The sequence below is a fragment of the Ambystoma mexicanum genome, chromosome 4q (assembly GCF_040938575.1).
Source record: "Ambystoma mexicanum isolate Mex_15411 chromosome 4q, UKY_AmexF1_1, whole genome shotgun sequence".
NCBI classification, from domain to species: Eukaryota; Metazoa; Chordata; class Amphibia; order Caudata; family Ambystomatidae; genus Ambystoma; species Ambystoma mexicanum.
In genome coordinates this window covers 575937316-575956924 of record NC_090928.1, presented here as the reverse complement: position 1 = coordinate 575956924, position 19609 = coordinate 575937316, and the positions used below count along the sequence as shown (strand labels likewise).

Below are 19609 nucleotides of genomic sequence, written 5' to 3'. Positions count from 1 at the left end.
TGGAGGCTGTGGCCCCCTAGTGGGTCCAAAAGAAACATACTGGGGGAACATGTACAGTGTACACGGCCGAAGGCCATGGCTAGTAGCTGGTAGTGTTTTAAACTATACAGTGGGCATGGATGAAGGCTGTGCTCACTGGCCTGGGCCAAAGGCCTTGGCTTTTGGGCCCAAAAGACACATATAGCGGCTACAGCTAAAGGCCGTGGCCACCTAGCGGGTGTAAAAGAAACATATTGGCGGAACATATACAGTGGACACGGCCAAACTCTTAAAAATTCACTGAAAAAACGTGAAACTGCATTTATGTTGACCAGATTTAACGCAACAAATCCCTTGAAATTCAGCGGTTGTGGGAAGTCATGACCAGCTTAACTTGGCGCCCTGCTTCCCCACCAGGGGTTCAGTGGGCCTTTTCTTCCTGGCTAGAGTGTTGCGGGCTGCGCTGGGGGCTGGTCTCACAGGCACTGCAATGTTGTCTTCCCTATGTATCAGAAAGTCGTAATTTCCAATCAGGAGCGCCTACACCCACGGTTTTGTTTTTAAACATGTCGCGCTTCCAACACATTTGTCGCACAGTAGCCTTAGTTTCGTGGCAAATATTCAGCATTTCTTGGGGCTCCCTCGTCCGAGACTGAATAGCTCGGTTGCTTACTGCACCTGCCGCAGGGTGCATAACAATTTTTTTTAAACTAAATTGCTGAAAACTGCACGTCAGAAGCTGCGCACCGACTCCGACTTTTATCTTTTGGGACGTTGATAAAATGAGAAGCATCGATCTGGTTGATAGTTCGTCCCTTCATTGCACAGGAACGGCAGTAGGCGCTGTGTAAAAAAAATCGCGCGCTATTACTTCGTGTTCGCAACTGTTGCTTTTATGACGTCCCGGGCTGTTGCTCAGATGACTGCGGCCGGCTCACGCGCGAGCGCTCAAAGAGAGCCGGCATGAAGACCCCAGTGGCGTCCTCGCAGCAAGGGAGCCGCGGCCATCAGAGTGCGGGGGAGATTAGAGCGGGTGCACTTTATCGCGCGCTATAAATTGCAGAAATAAAGTTCCCGCCGAGAGCTATCAGGCTGCGATGGAAAGAGCCCAGCGACAGAAAATGAAATCCGGCCGCTTTTGCACGCCAATCACCCAGAGCACGTTTTACAGCGACTGCATCCACTGGGGGCAGGAACGTGCGCTATTGCGCTTGCTTTATAGTTGCTCTTATATATCTCCCCCTCCTTCGCCGTGTTACACGTCATCAATAGCTGACCGGGGCGTCATGTATAGTATCTGATTACTGTGCTCACTATAGAAGCCTGCGGAATGCAGGAGTCTATGCTCGGAGTGGGGGGTGGGGGGGTCGGCCACTGAGGATGCAGGAGTCTATGCTCGGAGTGTGGGGGGGTGAAAGGGGGGTGGGCGGAGGCATCCGGACAGAGGATAAACGCGCAGGACGAGAGGAAGGCGTCGGCAGGGTTAAATAGGTAGAAAAGAATAATTGAGACTTTAATAGAGAGAAATACTCAAATTTTGAAAAGCGATGAATGGTGAGAGTAAGAGAAACGAATAAGAGAGGTTAAAATGGTGGCAACTGATGGACGGGAGAAGTGGCGCAAGGGGGTGCCGGAGTGATGGGAGGGATAGAGTAAAAAAAGATTGTACGTAGAAACGCTACAGGAACAGCGACAGGTAGGGTGGAAGGACACGCGTAAAGTTGTGAAAGGTGATATATGAGCGTGCGAGTGAGGGAGACAGGAGCCAACACTGTTATAGTGAGAAGGAGGCAGCCTGTGCCCAAGATCAGCACTAGAGTCTGGACAGCGCCAGTGCCCAGGATCAGCACTAAATTGATCCAGGACAGCGCCTGTGCCCAGGATCACACTGCGTGCATTACAACAGCGTATTCGTACTGTCTCACACCGTCCGTGCCCAGGATCGCCAATTGGAGAGCGCCTGCACGCAATATTACCACGGGACTCTACAGCCCAATATAATAACTGGTGTATGATCGTGCACGTGCCATGCTTTCGCAACAGTGTCTTGACACCTTGCGTGGCCAGGATCATCCCTGGGGTGCGGACAGCACCCGTGCCTAGGATCAGCAATGGCGTATAGACTGCGCCTGTGCCTAGCACCACCCTGACCTCTTTACAGCCCACGTAAGCACTTTTTTGTGTCCGACGGCGCCCGTGCCCTGATTTAGTGCCCGTCTCTGGACAGCGCCGTACCCAGGATCAGCACTAGTGCCTGGATAGCGCACGCGCCCGAGGACCCGCCTCGGTGCCCAGACTGCGTAAGTGTCCAGGATCAGAACCGCTTCCTGGATAGCACATGTGCCCAGGATCAGCACCGCTGCCTGGATAGCACATGTGCCCAGGATCAGAACCGCTGCCTGGACATCGCCCGTTCAAGTTATCCAACCTGGTGTCCAGACAACACTTGGGCGAGTAGTCCTGCCGGCTGGAAAGCTGGCCATTCCGGCTGTGGACCCTCTTCTCATGCAGAAGATGGGGGCTGCGGATCCTCATCCCCGTCCCAGCTGCCGCCCAGAATCACCGCCCCCTGGAGACCCAGCAGCGAGTGGGGAGCGCCTGATCTGTAGCAGGTGGCTAGAAGCCTTCCCTGGATCCCCTCCACTCATTACCGAGAGGGGAGGGAGTGCAAGCAGCTCCACCCACCAGAGGAGCCATTAGGAGGAGGCGAGGAGTGATATAAGCCGACACAGGCACGCAGCCCCCCTTCAGACAACTCCGCGGAGCTTGACTGGAAGTCGGAGGAACTTGGAAACCTCAAACCGCGGACGGGTTCACAGCAGGGGTGTCCTCTGCAGGAGTGGAGATCGCCCCCCCCTCCTGAATGGACCATGAGAATCCCCTACCAACAGATCTCCGGGTCTAAGGCGTGGGCTCCAGAAGGCGCCACACTGCCTATTCCAGTCGAGGGGCGCCGCATTCGCCCAACCGATTGATTCTGCGCCACGCCTGCAACCCCCCAACCCTGCGCAGCCAAAATAGACGGAGAAGTCCCATTTTGAAAGGAAACCCTTGGCAATATCTATCCTCCGCCTGACTTTCTCTCGTGCTAGTAACTTTGAAACTTTGGCCCATGCAGAAGTGAACAAGTTTCCAAGCAGGAAGACGCGTGGTATAAGTTCAGATTTGTCCTAGAGTTGTGTGAGGGAAGCGAAGAGGGGGACGCGCGACTTTTGGCTGGTGGAACTCCGTCTCCCTGCTGCGTTTGCATTCTCCGATCCCAACCGCCGCCCAGGTGAGCAGGCCGCTCACGCCCGCCCCGCAGCCCATGGCCTCGGAGGTCGCCGGGAACGGCAGCGGCTGGGGGGACACCGCCGGCAATGAGAGCGGCCCGGAGGCGCCCGAGGGCGAGCGGGAGACCGCCATGTTCGCCATCCGCTGCGTCATCCCCTCGCTCTACCTGCTCATCATCACCGTGGGGCTCCTGGGCAACATCACCCTGGTGAAGATCTTCGTGAGCACGAGCGCCATGCGCAGCGTGCCCAACATCTTCATCTCCAGCCTGGCGGCCGGGGACCTGCTGCTGCTGCTCACCTGCGTGCCCGTCGACGCCTCCCGCTACTTCTTCGAGGAGTGGATGTTCGGCAAGGTGGGCTGCAAGCTCATCCCGGCCATCCAGCTCACCTCGGTGGGGGTCTCGGTCTTCACCCTCACGGCCCTCAGCGCTGACAGGTAAGGGCTGCGCGTCTGGGCGCCTGCTTTCCGGGAACACGTGGGGGCAGGACCTATTCAGGACCCGGGGAGTGTTACCTGGGTCTGGCTAGTGAGTCTTTAAGGTAGACATGCTTTAGGTGTTTGGGGATGTTATATGGGTCTGGTTAGGGGGTTACCATTGGTAGACCTACCGCAGGAGCACGGGGCTCTTAATGAGGTCTTTATAGTGGGTCCTCTAGGACCCCCTTTTAAAGTAAAGATGCATGGGGATGTCCATATGCCCTCTTTTCTCTGCCAATCCGTCTCCTCTGCCCTTTCCGCCCTTCAGTGGCTCTCCTTTGAATGCCGCCAACACTTTAACTTTCTCTGCCTCGTTTGCCTCCTCCACGGTCTGGCTCCTAGGTATCTTCCCTCTCTCATTTCTTTTGACTCACCCTCTCGCTCTCTTCGATCTCATCTCTCTTCTTTCGGTCCCTCCCCTCCATGTGCTAACTCGCTCTTTCGCTCCTTTTCTCTGCCAGCTCCCAAACATTGGCACGCTCTCCCCGTCCCCCGCGCTCACTGTCCTCCTTTTCTCTTTTCCGCTCCCGTCTTAAATTTCATCTGCTCACCTCATCTTGTACTCGTTTCATTTGTGTTTGCATCACATGTGGACAGAACTCTTTTTGCTAAAGCGCTTTGGCGTTTAGAACTATACACATACAATCAAATAAAACAGGCAGATGTCTAGACGGGGTTCCCTCCAGGGAGACCTCCTGCAGGCGCATGGGGGTGCTACTGGAGTCTCAGTGTTAATCCCTCGAGGGACGCATGGGGATGCTAGAGAAGACTCAATAGGGTTCCATCCAGGGAGACCTCTTGCAGGCGCATGGGGGTGCTACTGGAGCCTCAGGAGGGGTTCATAGACCTGCTGCAGGTGCATGGGGAGGCTACTGGAGCCTCAGGAGGGGTTCATAGACCTGCTGCAGGTGCATGGAGAGGCTACTGGAGCCTCAGGAGGGGTTCATAGACCTGCTGCAGGCGCATGGGGATGCTACTGGAGCCTCAGGAGGGGTTCATAGACCTGCTGCAGGTGCACGGGGATGCTAGAGAAGACTCAGTAGAGGTTCATAGACCTCCTGCAGGTGCATGGGGGTGCTACTGGGGTCTCAGTGTTAGTCCCTCCAGGGACGCATGGGGATGCTAGAGAAGACTCAATAGGGTTCCATCCAGGGAGACCTCCTGCAGGTGCATGGGGGTGCTACTGGAGCCTCAGGAGGGGTTCATAGACCTGCTACAGGTGCATGGAGAGGCTACCGGAGCCTCAGGAGGGGTTCAGAGACCTGCTGAAGGTGCACAGGGATGCTATAGGAGTCTCCATAGGGTTTCCTCCAGGGAGACCTACTGCAGGCGCATGGGGATGCTACTGGAGCCTCAATAGTGTTCCCCCCAGGAAGACCTACTGCAGGTGCATGGGGATGCTACAGGAGTCTCAGGAGGGGTTCCGAGATCTGCTGCAGGCGCATGGGGATGCATGAGAAGTCTCAGTAGAGGTTCATAGACCACCTGCAGGTGCATGGGGGTGCAACTGGAGTCTCAGTGTTAGTCCCTCCAGGGACGCATGGGGATGCTAGAGAAGACTCAATAGGGTTCCATCCAGGGAGACCTCCTGCAGGTGCATGGGGGTGCTACTGGAGCCTCGGGAGGGGTTCATAGACCTGCTACAGGTGCATGGAGAGGCTACTGGAGCCTCAGGAGGGGTTCATAGACCTGCTACAGGTGCATGGAGAGGCTACTGGAGCCTCAGGAGGGGTTCATAGACCTGCCACAGGTGCATGGAGAGGCTACTGGAGCCTCAGGAGGGGTTCATAGACCTGCTACAGGTGCATGGAGAGGCTACTGGAGCCTCAGGAGGGGCTCATAGACCTGCTACAGGTGCATGGAGAGGCTACTGGAGTCTCGGGAGGAGTTCAGAGACCTGCTGAAGGTGCACAGGGATGCTATAGGAGTCTCCATAGGGTTTCCTCCAGGGAGACCTACTGCAGGCGCATGGGGATGCTACTGGAGCCTCAATAGTGTTCCCCCCAGGAAGACCTACTGCAGGTGCATGGGGATGCTACAGGAATCTCAGGAGGGGTTCCGAGATCTGCTGCAGGTCCACGGGGATGCTAGAGAAGACTCAGTAGGGTTCCCTCCTTCCAGGGAGATCTGGTGCAGGCGCAGGGGGATGCTAGAGAAGTCTCAGTAGAGGTTCATAGACCTGCTGCAGGTGCATGGAGAGGCTACTGGAGCCTCAGGAGGGGTTCAGAGACCCGCTACAGGTGCATGGAGAGGCTACTGGAGTCTCGGGAGGGGTTCAGAGACCTGCTGCAGGCGCATGGGGATGCTATAGGAGTCTCCATAGGGTTTCCTCCAGGGAGACCTACTGCAGGGGCATGGGGATGCTACTGGAGCCTCAGTAGGGTTCCCACCCGGAAGACCTACTGCAAGCGCATTAGGAGGCATGGGGATTCTACAGGAGTCTGAGTAGGTTTTCCTCTAGGGAGAGTTACTGCAGGTGCATGGAGAGGCTACTGGAGTCTCAGGAAGGGTTAATAGACCTGCTGCAGGTGCATGGGGATGCTATAGGAGTCTCCGTAGGGTTTCCTCCAGGGAGACCTACTGCAGGCGCATGGGGATGCTACTGGAGTCTCAGAAGGGGTTCCCTCCAGGGAGACCTGCTGCAGGTGCATGGGGATGCTACTGGAGTCTCAGAAGGGGTTCCCTCCAGGGAGATCTGCTGCAGATGTATGGGGATGTCGATATACTGAGGTCTAAATGGGGTTCCCTCCAGGGAAACCTACTTCTGGCGCATTGTAATGCTATAGGAGTCACATGGGGATGCTATAGGAGTTCCCGTAGGGTTCCCTCCAGTGAGACCTACTGCAGGCGCATGGGGATGCTACAGGAGTCTCAGAAGAGGTTGCTTCCAGGGAGACCTACTGCAGGCGCATGGGGATGCGTCTTGAGTCTCAGAAGGGGTTCCCTCCAGGGAGACCTACTGCAGGCGCATGGGGGTGCTACTAGAGTCTCAGAAGGAGTTCCCTCCAGGCAGACCTACTGCAGGCGCATGGGGGTGCTACTAGAGTCCCAGAAGGAGTTCCCTCCAGGCAGACCTACTTCAGGCGCATGGGGGTGCTACTGGAGTCTCAGAAGAGGTTCCCTCCAGGGAGACCTACTTCAGGCGCATGGGGATGCTACTGGAGTCTCAGAAGAGGTTCCCTCCAGGGAGACCTACTGCAGGCGCATGGGGATGCTACTGGAGTCTCAGAAGAGGTTCCCTCCAGGGAGACCTACTGCAGGCGCATGGGGATGCTACTGGAGTCTCAGAAGAGGTTGCCTCCAGGGAGACCTACTGCAGGCGCATGGGGATGCGTCTTGAGTCTCAGAAGAGGTTCCCTCCGGGGAGACCTACTGCAGGCGCATGGGGGTGCTACTGGAGTCTCAGAAGAGGTTCCCTCCATGGAGACCTACTGCAGGCGCATGGTGATGCGTCTTGAGTCTCAGAAGGAGTTCCCTCCGGGGAGACCTACTGCAGGCGCATTGTGATGCGTCTTGAGTCACAGAAGAGGTTCCCTCCGGGGAGACCTACTGCAGGCGCATGGGGATGCGTCTTGAGTCTCAGAAGAGGTTCCCTCCGGGGAGACCTACTGCAGGCGCATGGGGATGCGTCTTGAGTCTCAGAAGAGGTTCCCTCCGGGGAGACCTACTGCAGGCGCATGGGGATGCTACTGGAGTCTCCATAGGGCTGCACCTAGGTAGACTCATTTCAGGTTTTGAAGACTATTATAACTATGATACCTCTGGGTCTGGCGAGTGCTATAAATAAAGAAACAAACAAGGTTTAGTGGAATATAGTTTAGGGCAAAGTAATAGGTGCCACGGTGTACCTATTCTAGGCGGCTGCAAAGGTTGCTGGGTTCTAGGTGAACATTCTGCTGTGTCGCGCTGCCTCAGGTGTATGGGGATATAACGGGTTCAAAGTATACATAGCACAAGAATTGGGGCCTGATTTACAAACGCATTTTTCAATGGGAAAATCTGTACGAAAAACACTTTGTAAATCAGCCCCATAGTATGTAGTTCCGAAGCTAAACTGTTAAAGGTAATGCTTTTAAGTGTGATGTTAAATCGATAGGGGGGGGCGTTGTACAAGGGTGTGTGGCCTAGGGCAGGGGCGTTGCCCAAAGAGTGCTGGCTGGGACCTAAAGGCGGTAGGAGGCTTAGGGCACCTCTGCCAAGCAAACCAGCAGGAGACCCTGCAAAATGTATTTCTGGTCACACAGTATTGCCTTAAGTGGTCTTGTTTGCATCCAGTCTGCAAATTGTAAATGCATCTTTCTCTAGCTTGGTTTGTGAACAAATCACCGTCTTTAAATACATATCACTCTCACTCATTATATAAACAATTACTTCAGTGAGTAAATCACCCTAATTCTGTACATGCACCTCTTTTGAGAAAAGGGACTGGACAAACATCTCCAATGTATGATTCTTGTTCATTTACATAAAGCCAAAGAGCATTCTGGGAACGTCAGAATGAGCACATAGTCTTATATTCGACAAGTGTGTGTGAAACGGATTCAAGCATGCAACCTTTTGTATCTGCACGCTGGAGTTGGTGCTGATTTAATTTGTCATAGCAATCACTGTAACAGTAAAATGTTTGCAAATCAAGAGCCATATAGATTCTTTTGGTCAGCTTGAGCATTCGTTTGTGTGGCTTGGCCTGTCCTGCGTCAGCAAAGATTGACGGGTAGATTCCCTAAATGCATTCCTTTCATTTAACAGAACGCTCATTCATACTTTCTTACCCGTGACAGCCATACATGTGTTAATTGCACTGCTTGTAAATAATTGCTTCTTCCTTCTTCCTGCTTTCGCAGTTCTAATCGCCTGAAATGCATTCCTTTTGCTTCTTGTGAATCCTGGCATTTCCAGATCCCTAATGACACACACAGGCGAAATCACTTTGCTGGTTTTCTGTGGTGGGAGCTGAGGGAGCCCCCTGCTCAGGATGAGATTTTGGAGACTGACAGGACTCCTCGCACAGCCCACTTAAAGCCCTTGTTATCGGACCCTGGGAAGACCCTTAAGCTCAAGTTTCTGAGGTTCATGGAAAGACAGGCACTAAAGGAACACATTCCTACTAGTGGATCAGCTGTAGGTGTCGGGAAATGCAATACGGGGGTCAAATAAGACCCCCACAGAGGTCTAGGTGGGTGTTGCTTGGGGCCCGGTTGACAAGAGTGGGTTTACAATTACATTGTCTGGATCTAGGTTCAATTTCCACCAGGTTGACTGACTACAGGTTCAAAATGCATTCCAGGGTACTAGGCAAGCACAAACACAGGCCCGCCAACAGAAGTGTGTGGATATGGGATAGGCATCCATGTAGCTTGCCCTTGTAGTTGACTCGTTGAGCTCTACAAGGTTGCCAAGAAGGAAACTATGTAGGCAGGATACCACAGCAGATCAGGGTCTACGTCGATTCTTCTCAAGGCATACTGTAGCTGATCCAAGTCTATGCAGATTCTTCTCTATACATGCTGCAGCTGATCAAGGTCTATGCAAATTCTGCTGTGGACATGTTGCAGCTGATCAGGGTCTACATACATTCTTCTCTAGGCATACTGCAGCCGATTGGAGTCCATGTTCTTCTCTATACCCGCTGCATCTGATTGGGGTCTACATAGATTCTTCTCTAAACATGCTACAGATTACCAGAGTCCATGCAGATTTTTCTTTAGACCTGCAGCAGGTGATGGGGTCTAGGTAGACCGTCCCCTTGGGAGACCTACTGCAGATGCTAGAGGTCTAGCATCTGCACACCCATAGCACCTACTGCAGGTGATAGGAGGAGGTCTAGCATCTGCACACCCCTAGCACCTACCGCAGATGCTAGAGGTCTAGCATCTGCACACCCCGAGCACCTACAGCAGATGCTAAATGTTTAACATCTGCACAACCCTAGCACCTACTGCAAATGCTAGAGGTCTAGCATCTGCACACCCCTAGCACCTACCGCAGATGCTCTAGGTCTAGCATCTGCACACCCCTAGCACCTATTGCAGATGCCAGAGTTCTAGCATCTGCACACCCCTAGCACCTACCGCAGATGCTAGAGGTCTAGCATCTGCACACCTCTAGCACCTACCGGAGGTGCTAGAGGTCTAGTATCTGCAAACCCCTAACACCTACCGCAGATGCTAGAGGTCTAGTTTCTGCACACCCCTTTCACCTGCCGCAGGTACTAGAGGTCAAGCATCTGCACATCCCTAGCACCTACCGCAGATGCTAGAGGCCTAGCATCTTCACACCCCTAGCACCTACTGCAGATGCTAGAGGTCTAGCATCTGCACACCCCTAGCACCTACTGCAGGTGCTTGGGGTTTGGGTAGCTGTCACTCTAGGTAGACATATGGCTGGTGATACTGATATAGTCAGACTTTACTCTAGGAAGATCTGCTGCATCTTATAGGGTTCTCTGTAGACTTTTATCTCGGTAGACCTACTGTAGGTGGTAGGAGTCTTGGTTGGTATCCCACTGGATCTGGGACCTCATTAATTCAATGTGTTCGTCACATAAACACAAATACATATGGGTATAGTGAATCTGAATGGGAGTTATGCACATAGTCAACGGCTTTTGCGAAAACCAGTCAAGGGTCGGGCAATTGAGGACTGCACTGGAAGGGTCCTGCTCTTTGAGGCCTGCTTTAAGTGATATGTGTCTAGGCAGACATTTCTCTAAATAGACCAGCTGCATGTGCTAGAGGCCTAGGTATGCATACCTCCAGGACAAGGGTCTGAAACCTTCGCCTCTCCAGATGTTTTGGACTACAACTCCCATGATTCCTCACCATGGACTATACTAGCTAAGTCTGATTGGAGTTGTGATCCAAAATAGCTGGAGAGCCAAAGGTTGCATAACCCTGCTCTAGGAAGACCGGCTGCAGGTGATAGGGTTCTAGGTAGATCTTCTCTTAAGTAGAATTACTGCAGATACAATGTGTCTGAGAAGAATTATCTCTAGGACCTACTGCAGGTGTTAGGGGTCGAAGGAGGCAAACATATTGCAGAGGATAGTTGCCTAGCCATATTTAACTGTGGGAAGCCCTGTTTTAGCGGAAAGGGGTCTAGTTAATCCCCCCTCTCTAAAGCTCTGCTGTAGGTGATAGTTGTATAGGTAGACATTCTTCCAGGTAGACCTGCTGCAGGTGAAAGTTAGCCTTATAGACTTTCCTCTAGGTAGAATTACTGCAAGTGCTAAGGGTCTAGAGAGACCTTCTCCTAGGTAATTCTGCCACAGGCTATAGAGGTGTAGTCCGACGTGTATCTCCATAGACCTGCTACAGGTCATCGTAGTTTAGGTAGAACAACCTCTCGGTAGACCTACAGTACGCACTAAGATTTAGACAGACTTTCCTCTACGTATACCTGATACAGGTGCTAGCCATCTAGGGAGACATTTCCCTAGACATACTTAAAATAGGCGATGGGGGTCTAATCCACATCTCCTCTAGGTAGAACTAGTTCTTGTGATGTGGTATAGGCTTACTTGCCTCTAGTGAGACCTTCAGACAGGTTTTCCTCGAGGTAGACCTGTACACGTGCTCAGGGTCTAGGGAAGAGATGTTTCCCATGGTAGACTAAACACAGGCACTTGGGGTGTAGGCGGACTTTCCGCTAGGTACACCTGCTATGGGTGAAATGCATCTATCCAGGCTTTACACTGGGTAGACCTGCTATGGGTGAAATGCATCTATCCAGGCTTTACACTGGGTAGATCTGCTAGGGAGGCAATACATCCATCCAGGTTTTACACTAGGTAGACCTGCTATGGATGACATACATCTATCCAGGCTTTCCGTTATATAGACCTGCAATGGGTGAAATACATCTATCCAGGCTTTCCGCTAGGTAGACCTGCTATGGGTGAATACATCTATCCTGGCTTTCCACTAGGTAGACCTGCTATGGGTGAAATACATCTATCCAGGCTTTCCGCTAGGTAGACCTGCTATGGGTGAAATACATCTCTCCAGGCTTTCCGCTAGATAGACCTGCTATGGGTGAAATACATCTATCCAGGCTTTCTGCTAGGTAGACCTGCTATGGGTGAAATACATCTATCCAGGCTTTCCGCTAGGTAGACCTGCTATGGGTTAAATACATCTATCTAGGCTTTCTGCTAGGTAGACCGGCTATGTGGATTAGAGAGCCTATTCCCTTGGCCGGCCTAAAGCAGGTGGTATGGGTCAAGGCAGATTGTCCCCCGGGTAGAGGTCCTGCTAGAGGGGAAAGGCATCTAATCAGGGTTTTCTCGAGGAAGATCTGGTCCAGATGCTCAGGGTTGAGGCAGGCTTTTCCCCTAGCAGACCTAACACAGGCACCCGGGATCTAGGGAGACGTATTATCGGTGATTGTGGTCCAGGGAGACCTACTTTTAGGTAGGCCTACTATAGGTGCTAGGGGTCTAAGCATACATTCCTCTAGGTATACCTGCTAAAGGTGTTAGGGGTCTCGGGAGACATTTGCCTAGACAGACCTGATGCATGTGATAGGCTATAGGATTAAACACCTCTAGCTAGAACTCCCCCAGGTGCTCTGAGTCTACAATAGAACTATTTGTTGGACGAATTCTGAGCTCTAATTCTGATAAAATGTGTCCTCCTTTGCTCACAGTCCCACTTCAGTGTACCCCCGCCAGAGTGTTGCTCCTGTACTGGTCTTTGCTCCTTTGGGGTCCCGTGATCCTTCTCTGCGAAGTGTCTTCTGATGTGTTATTTGCGCTGCACAATGATCACTTTGTGGTTGAATTGCGGACGTGCGAGGAAGGTGTGCTTTAATGAGAACAAAGCTCCTTCTCCCGTTCGGTGTTAAGAACCTCGCCGCTCACAGTGAAATGTTTGGATTGTGCCATTGTAAAACACTCGTGTAAAACAGGGCCTCTGAGTGTTAACGCTACCTGGTATAAGGAAATGGGCTTCAGGGGGAGTCTCACAGGTTTTCTAGAGCTACACCCCACCAAAAGACGGGATGGGGCCACTGTAATTCCTGTGCTCCAGAAGCGTGCGCGCGCGCACGTGCGTGCGCGTGTGTGTGTCATTATTTTCACTATGAAGTGCAAATAGAAGATGTAAACATAGGTGAAATAGCCTTTCTTCCTTTTTGAAATTAGTCGTGCAAATGGTATGAAAGTGTGTACATGCCGCCTGCCATTTACACATGGCAGGTATAATTTAAAATGGATTCCTGTGGAATTTGCCTGCACCCAATAGTTGTAAAAATCAGACGCACTCCATAGGCATCCAATGCATTCCCGCCAGCGTGAAAACCAGACGTTGGAAATAAGGCACGAGGATTTGTGTGGCCGAGCGGATGGGGACTGGGAGAAGCGCAAGTCCACTCCTTGTCCCTGCTCTGCCATACACATTAAAGAACATCTGGTGAAATGTAAAAAGCATGCATGACATTTTACACATGCTTTTAATGCATGCTTTTCACATTATGCAGATGGAAAATGAGCTCCCTAATGTATTTATTTATTTCCTTCCTTCCTTCCTTCCTTCCTTCCTTCCTTCCTTCCTTCCTTCCTTCCTTCCTTCCTTCCTTCCTTCCTTCCTTCCTTCCTTCCTTCCTTCCTTCCTTCCTTCCTTCCTTCCTTCCTTCCTTCCTTCCTTCCTTCCTTCCTTCCTTCCTTCCTTCCTTCCTTCCTTCCTTCCTTCCTTCCTTCCTTCCTTCCTTCCTTCCTTCCTTCCTTCCTTCCTTCCTTCCTTCCTTCCTTCCTTCCTTCCTTCCTTCCCCCTTCAGCAGAAGCATAGTTGTATCGAAGAGAGTATAAACATAATGTTGAGGCAAATTGTCACCTTTTAAAGCTAAGCACATTTCCCTTGTGCTCATCAGAGGGCATACTCTCCGTGGACATTGGCTCTGGTGCTGCTGAGCCACCAGAAACAAAAGGACCGCTGATTACGACTCCTCTTGAGGGAAGAGACAGCCTTTGATACCCGTACACACTTCGCAATGCTCTGTTTCAAAGACAGAGCAAAGAGAGACCTCCATGATTCGTTTAAGGTTCAGCAACTTTACACCGTGCCCTGGGTTTGTGAGTCCAGCGCAGCTTCATGCCCATCTTGTGACCCCATCAGAGTGTATTTTTGTAGAAGTTGTAACTCCAGGTACACGACATAACTATGCTTGTGTAATAACTGTAACTTTGTTGTCTGAAACAGTGAGGGACAGCAGGGAACATTAAACGCACGGTGTCCTGGGAAGGACACACTTCCGGAACCAGACGATTTTTCGGTCGCACTAGGCGCGAGGACCTATCGCCATTAATGGCGTATCCTCCAACAGGTTGAGTTGCCTTTCTCCCTCAATTCACGGGGGCTCTTCCATGTACCAAAGCACATACGGCCCCCAGCCACGTCGATCGGTGACATCGCTGTACTCAGCCATCCACTAAGGCGAATAAACGCTGCACCACAGCATCTGTTAAGAGACGACTTTTCCTGCAATCCACAGCCAATTAAGATGCACTATGTATCACCCCGCTGCCTGAACGCTAAAAACCAGAGCTCCGACTTTTGCTGGACGGTGCCATTAGACTTTCGAAATTGGGTATTGCACAGCCCAACACGATTCCTCTCGCTACCATAGTTGTATGGTGATGTCCTGGGCTACCAGTTGTCGAAATAGTTAGAGATGGACGCCCACTTAACCTTTAATTCATTTCACTGGTTATGAAGTGTCGTCTAAGCACATACCTGTTGTTTTCTCTTTGTGTTTTGTTTTGCAATAAGTTTCAAAACATTATTTTATGTTGTTGTATTACTAACTGCTGAATACAGTGCACAGAGCCAATCACAGACAGTCCCTGACGAATTTCCTTTAACATTTTACACATTCAGACTTGGAAAGAAACATGTTGGAAGAATCTGTTGAGAGTATGTGTATGAGTGAGTGATGATAAGTATGATTGCAGAGTTGGATGCGTTTGAATTGCGGATTTGCACAGCACAAGACACTTTTTTGACACAACCAACATTATAGGGCTGTCCATTAAGCCCATAATAATGTCGACTGATGTCTGCGACACTTTTGTACTGTGTTTTGATTGAGTATTTGTTTCTAGCTGAATACATAATTTTATCCACATGGTATGTTGTCTTGCAACCGGTTCCAAATTTTTTTTTAGAAATTGATCTTGGTTTTTGGAACCTCATAAAATTGTCTATTTTTGTAAATCCTTATGCTTCACGATTTAATTGACTAGACGCACTTCTCCTGTCGACTAACTTGGTCCCCCATGGCATTCAGTTTGATGCAAAAGATCACGTTGCCCCTCTAGCTATTTTCAGTTTGTTTCTAAAGGTTGTGTACCTATATGAGGGATGGTTAGAGGAGGGCGTTGTGTCCCTTATACCTCCTTGTGTTTTTTTGGTAAGGAAGATATAGCCACCTGAGTGCAGTGTCATGTGAACACACACCACCGGGCTTCTCTTGAAGGGACACCTTTGCCACCAGAAACTCGGGGTGCCAGGCAAAGCCATTGCTGAGGAGGCGCAGCCTGCAGGGACATTGCACCCCTCTGGAAAAGGTGCCACGGAACAAAGCCCATAGAATAAGTAATCCGTTAAAAGGAAGACCCCAAAGCTGCCATAGCAACACTGAAGACTTTCACAATGATTGAGATAACCAAGCGATACTCGCAACAACTCACACTAGAAGTGTACGGCGCCTCTTGGTGCTGACAGCTTTCTGGGGGGCGAGACATACAGATCTGCTCAAGTCAGGGAGCACTTACCTGATTAGGACCCTCCTCCCCGACACCCCAGAGTGGTTGGCGCGTGCAGCTTGCTCTCTCAGCACCAGCCGACTTGGCAGCCTGATTGTGCGTGTTAGTGCACGCTTGCTCTCCTGGTTGCTAATGATTGGGGCTTGTTCTATCAAGGCTGTCAGGCTTTGCAAACTTCTGCAATAACTTTGCTGAAGTAGTCGTTAAGTGTGGCTTGCTCTCAGGGTGATCAGACATGGCAACCGTGTACTAGGTGGCGTTGGGACCGCCGTGGTGGCATTAACGGGCTGCAGCTGTGTCCACATTCTACGTTGCACATTACAAGTGGGTAAATTAATTCTCTTCTGTAATTGATCTGCCATGTTTTTACTCAGTTCTGGTATTTGAGGTGCCCTGCGGCCTGGCTGTACTTGCACCATCCTCGCCCTGCCTTTGGATAGTGCTTAGTAATTATGTGAGCAGTTATAGGATGGTAAGGATCTCAACTCTTTCATCTTCCTGTATTAATGAATCTCCTCTAAAGGGCTCATGCTCCTTGGGGGGCGTAACCTAAACATACGTAGAAGCCTTTCGTATGACCTTTACACATGTTTACATCACACCCCATTTTCATGCATGTGTATAGCGGAGAGGAGGCGAGGAACACAACTTGCATTTCCACCGCCTCCCTTCCTCTCTGCCCTACAAATGCCCCAGCATGCATTTTCATGATGGAGCAAATTCTGGGGATCACTATGGAGACCGCCAGCTTTATGCACCAACATAATGCAGGCAGACTCAATAGGGATCCATTGTAAACACTACCTACCATGTTCGCATGGTAGGCAGCGTTCACAATTACAATTAAACGTTGTGCCATGCGAGTATGGCAGGTAAATGTGCAGGGCAAAAGGCGATGCACCCGCATGTACGCCGCCTTTTGCCCTGGACATTATCAGTTTGCCATGCAAATGACCCACATGTGTGTGGCGGCGAGCCACCTACGTGTATCTCTACACTTAATGGCTCTGTGCTGCCAAATTATGGATGGGAGAAAAATGAGCTCCTAAATGTCTAGCTGGGGGCTTCTGCTTGCTCCAGAACGTCATAACTGGTGTGGATTTAAGCAACCTCTGAGACTTTACTGTGCATTTTTGTCATTCTTTCCACATTTGCCTATCAGGGGATGCAGCGTGGCTTCAATGAAAGACTGTCTTTTCCGTCGAGATCACGCCATGTATTATAACATTAGCTAACATTTCTGAAAGGCGCGTATGGCTGGAGTAGTGTCCTGTAACGGTCAGTCATGGGAGAACGAGATTTTGTGAAAGCTCTCTTCAACGTAACAGTGGTCATCATCGCTGCTCCAGATAGCAAGAGACGTGTGTGCACTCCATGCCCATTTCATCATTGGCCTCTGTGCTCAGGCTGAAAACTAGCACTAGTCCAATAATACTGGGAATAAAGCGGCCCTGCGGGGAATTCCTGTTGCTACTCTGTTAAGGGTAGGAGAAGTCCTTCTTAGGTGCTGCCCGCACATTGTCCAGCAGCTGACGAACGTCGTGATGCTGTCCCATTAATATAATAGCAAGCTTTAAACTACAGCAACCTTCCCGAGAAGCACTTGCAGTGGCTACTGCGCATGCTGCCTGTCTTCTGAAAGGTGGGCTTACAGAGCTTTGAAGGACACACGGGATGGCTTTGAGTGCTGCATAACACATAGTAAACCATCGATTCGCAAAGAGAACGCGGCACTCCTGCTGAAGATGCTGAGTTCTGTCTCGTTATTAGGAAAACATATTGGACTGAGAAGAATGAGTTCTACACCCGTTGCTTATTAAAATGTTTATAAATCACAAACTACAACATAAATTGAAAGGGCAAGGTCAATTGGGATAGCCAAGCAGGGCAATTTTAGCAGGCATGATCACATACTCATCTCATAGGATCAAGGATGTGGCTTGGTGGATGTCGATAGACAGATTGCTCCTAAGAGACCTGGCAGCTTCACCTCTGCCTTAGTATCTGGGAGCCATGAGCAGAAGATAGTCATTGGAGCAGAGGACTCTGTTAAGGTTGTAATGGGGAATTCTGTCTTCAAGGTAAATGGTGAGCCCTATTAGGAGTTTTAGAGTGTATCTAAATAAAATCCTACTGAGAAGGGCAAGCCGAGATTTAAACCAGCAGCTTGCTGGTTGCATACGTATTTCTGATTAGGAACATTAACTCATTGAGATGTTTGGTCAGGAATGGATCATGGACCCGGCACAGGAAGCATAGAGCGCAGCAATAGGTGCCATAACCAATTGCGCTATATTTAGGTACCTCTGGATAGTCTGTTGGCCTGTGCCAGTATTAGTCACGTTTAAGGCCTATCTGACAGGCTCCAATACAATCTGACCTCAGTCTTTACGAACTTTCACACATGGAAATTCAATTTGAAAGGTATCCAATGAAAATGTTGCCAAGCAAAATGTCGGCAGCGGGCGACATTTCCCCAGATTTGCACCCTGACTAAACATCAAACACTTTCCCTAAGTATTCAAGGACTGGAGTTTAGAGTCGTAAATGACACCCGTCCTGAAATATTTGGCGATAGTATTTCAGGGTTCGGGGGAAACAACACCTCCCAGACAACATTTTGCAAGCGAGATATTCACATGGAACCATGTTACACAGGTGTGTGCCTCGGAAAGGCTGGTAGGGCTGTGGCAGCTGCCATGGATTGGAAAGGGGGATTATTCAAGGCGACTGAATGGGAACATTTGGGTATGATGTAGCACACTGGAATGTCAACCACAGACACAGCCAACCAGTGCCCACCGTGCCTGCTCAGGGCGCAAGTAGGGGGTTCAGACACAATGCCCATTCATGCCTTTGAATTCCTGCTGAGACCAGCAAAACGAGCTGGTATTGTACCATTAAAAGTAAGCCACTATCGAACAAAGGGGAGTCCTCTAAAAGAATCACTTCAAATTCCTATTTGATAAAGCCACTCCCTTGCTAGGGCACGTGGCTGTAATACATTCTATTACAATAAATCTGTTAGAAAGCACACAGTGAAATATAAAAAAGTAAATGATTTATTTATTCAGTAGGGCAAAGGGTCCTACAAACAAGCATTCAGTAAGTATACTATATTTCAAATTATACATATAAAGCAAGTCAATAACAACACGGTGATAATGCCCCACCTAGAGCTTGTTGTTCAGTGCAACATCCTACATCCTGGGGGACTCATATAATGGTCAGTTACACCTATACATGATTGTTGTCAAATACAGAAAACAAAAGGAATCGAGCCAGCTGTCCCAAAAGGGTTCCCCGTTCAAGATTGGAAACACTTCTACTGGGCAATGAAAAGTATAACCCTTCTTGGCAGTGGTTGGTGCATGCACTAAGGAGCACTGGTACTATAGCCCTTGCTGATGAGCTGCATGCTCATCACACTGCTTTCTACCGCGCTTTACACTAGGCATGGTAAAAAGGGAGGTCCGACTGCACGGCTAGTCATCTCTTGCCTTTTATGCTGCTACGACACGGTGACCTTATCCTTTAACACACACAACTGTTTCCAGGGGTCTAGGAGACCCATACAATCTGGGGGGGGACATGGGACACCTTGGGACTTTGCTTTTTTTAAATTTATTTATTGTGTTTTAGTCAAAGAACTCAACTTTTCACAAAATTAAAATAGCAGTACGTATTAAATCACATATATCATCTCTACTCCAAATTCTCGTCTGCTGTACACCCTTTTCTCCCAAGTCCCTTCTCTGCACCCCACACCAAGTCACTCCTCTGACACATTGCCCTCTACACTTTCTCACTTGTCTGTACTTCTCTCTCATTTGCAAAACACAAAGCACCTCCTATGCCATTCTTGCCCTACACCACTCTCCCTTTGTTCTGGTCTTTCCTGCACCCCTTTTTCCCCTGCACACACTGGTCACCCGTGCTGCAAACTATCCCTATCTTTGTTATGTTAGCTGTATTTGTTTAGCGCACATTCGCCCGAAGGCATCATGGCGCTGGGGAGATGAGGAATATTTCCGAGTTGCTGTTACTAGAAAAGCAAGGTCTTCAGTTTCCGACGGAAGGCAAAGTGGTCGATGGTCTCCCACAGGGAAAGGTGCA

At 50.2% G+C, this 19609-nt stretch overlaps 1 protein-coding gene across 1 annotated transcript in view; it reads left to right on the top strand.

The window, feature by feature from the left end:
- Positions 1–2576: 2576 nt before the first annotated feature.
- NMBR (neuromedin B receptor) overlaps positions 2577–19609 on the top strand; it is a 673932-nt gene continuing 656899 nt past the window's right edge. Inside the window, exon 1 of the mRNA XM_069608116.1 lies at positions 2577–3690. Within this exon, the coding sequence (XP_069464217.1) occupies positions 3287–3690 (404 nt within the window). The 5' untranslated portion in view covers positions 2577–3286. The remainder of the gene's footprint in view (positions 3691–19609) is intronic.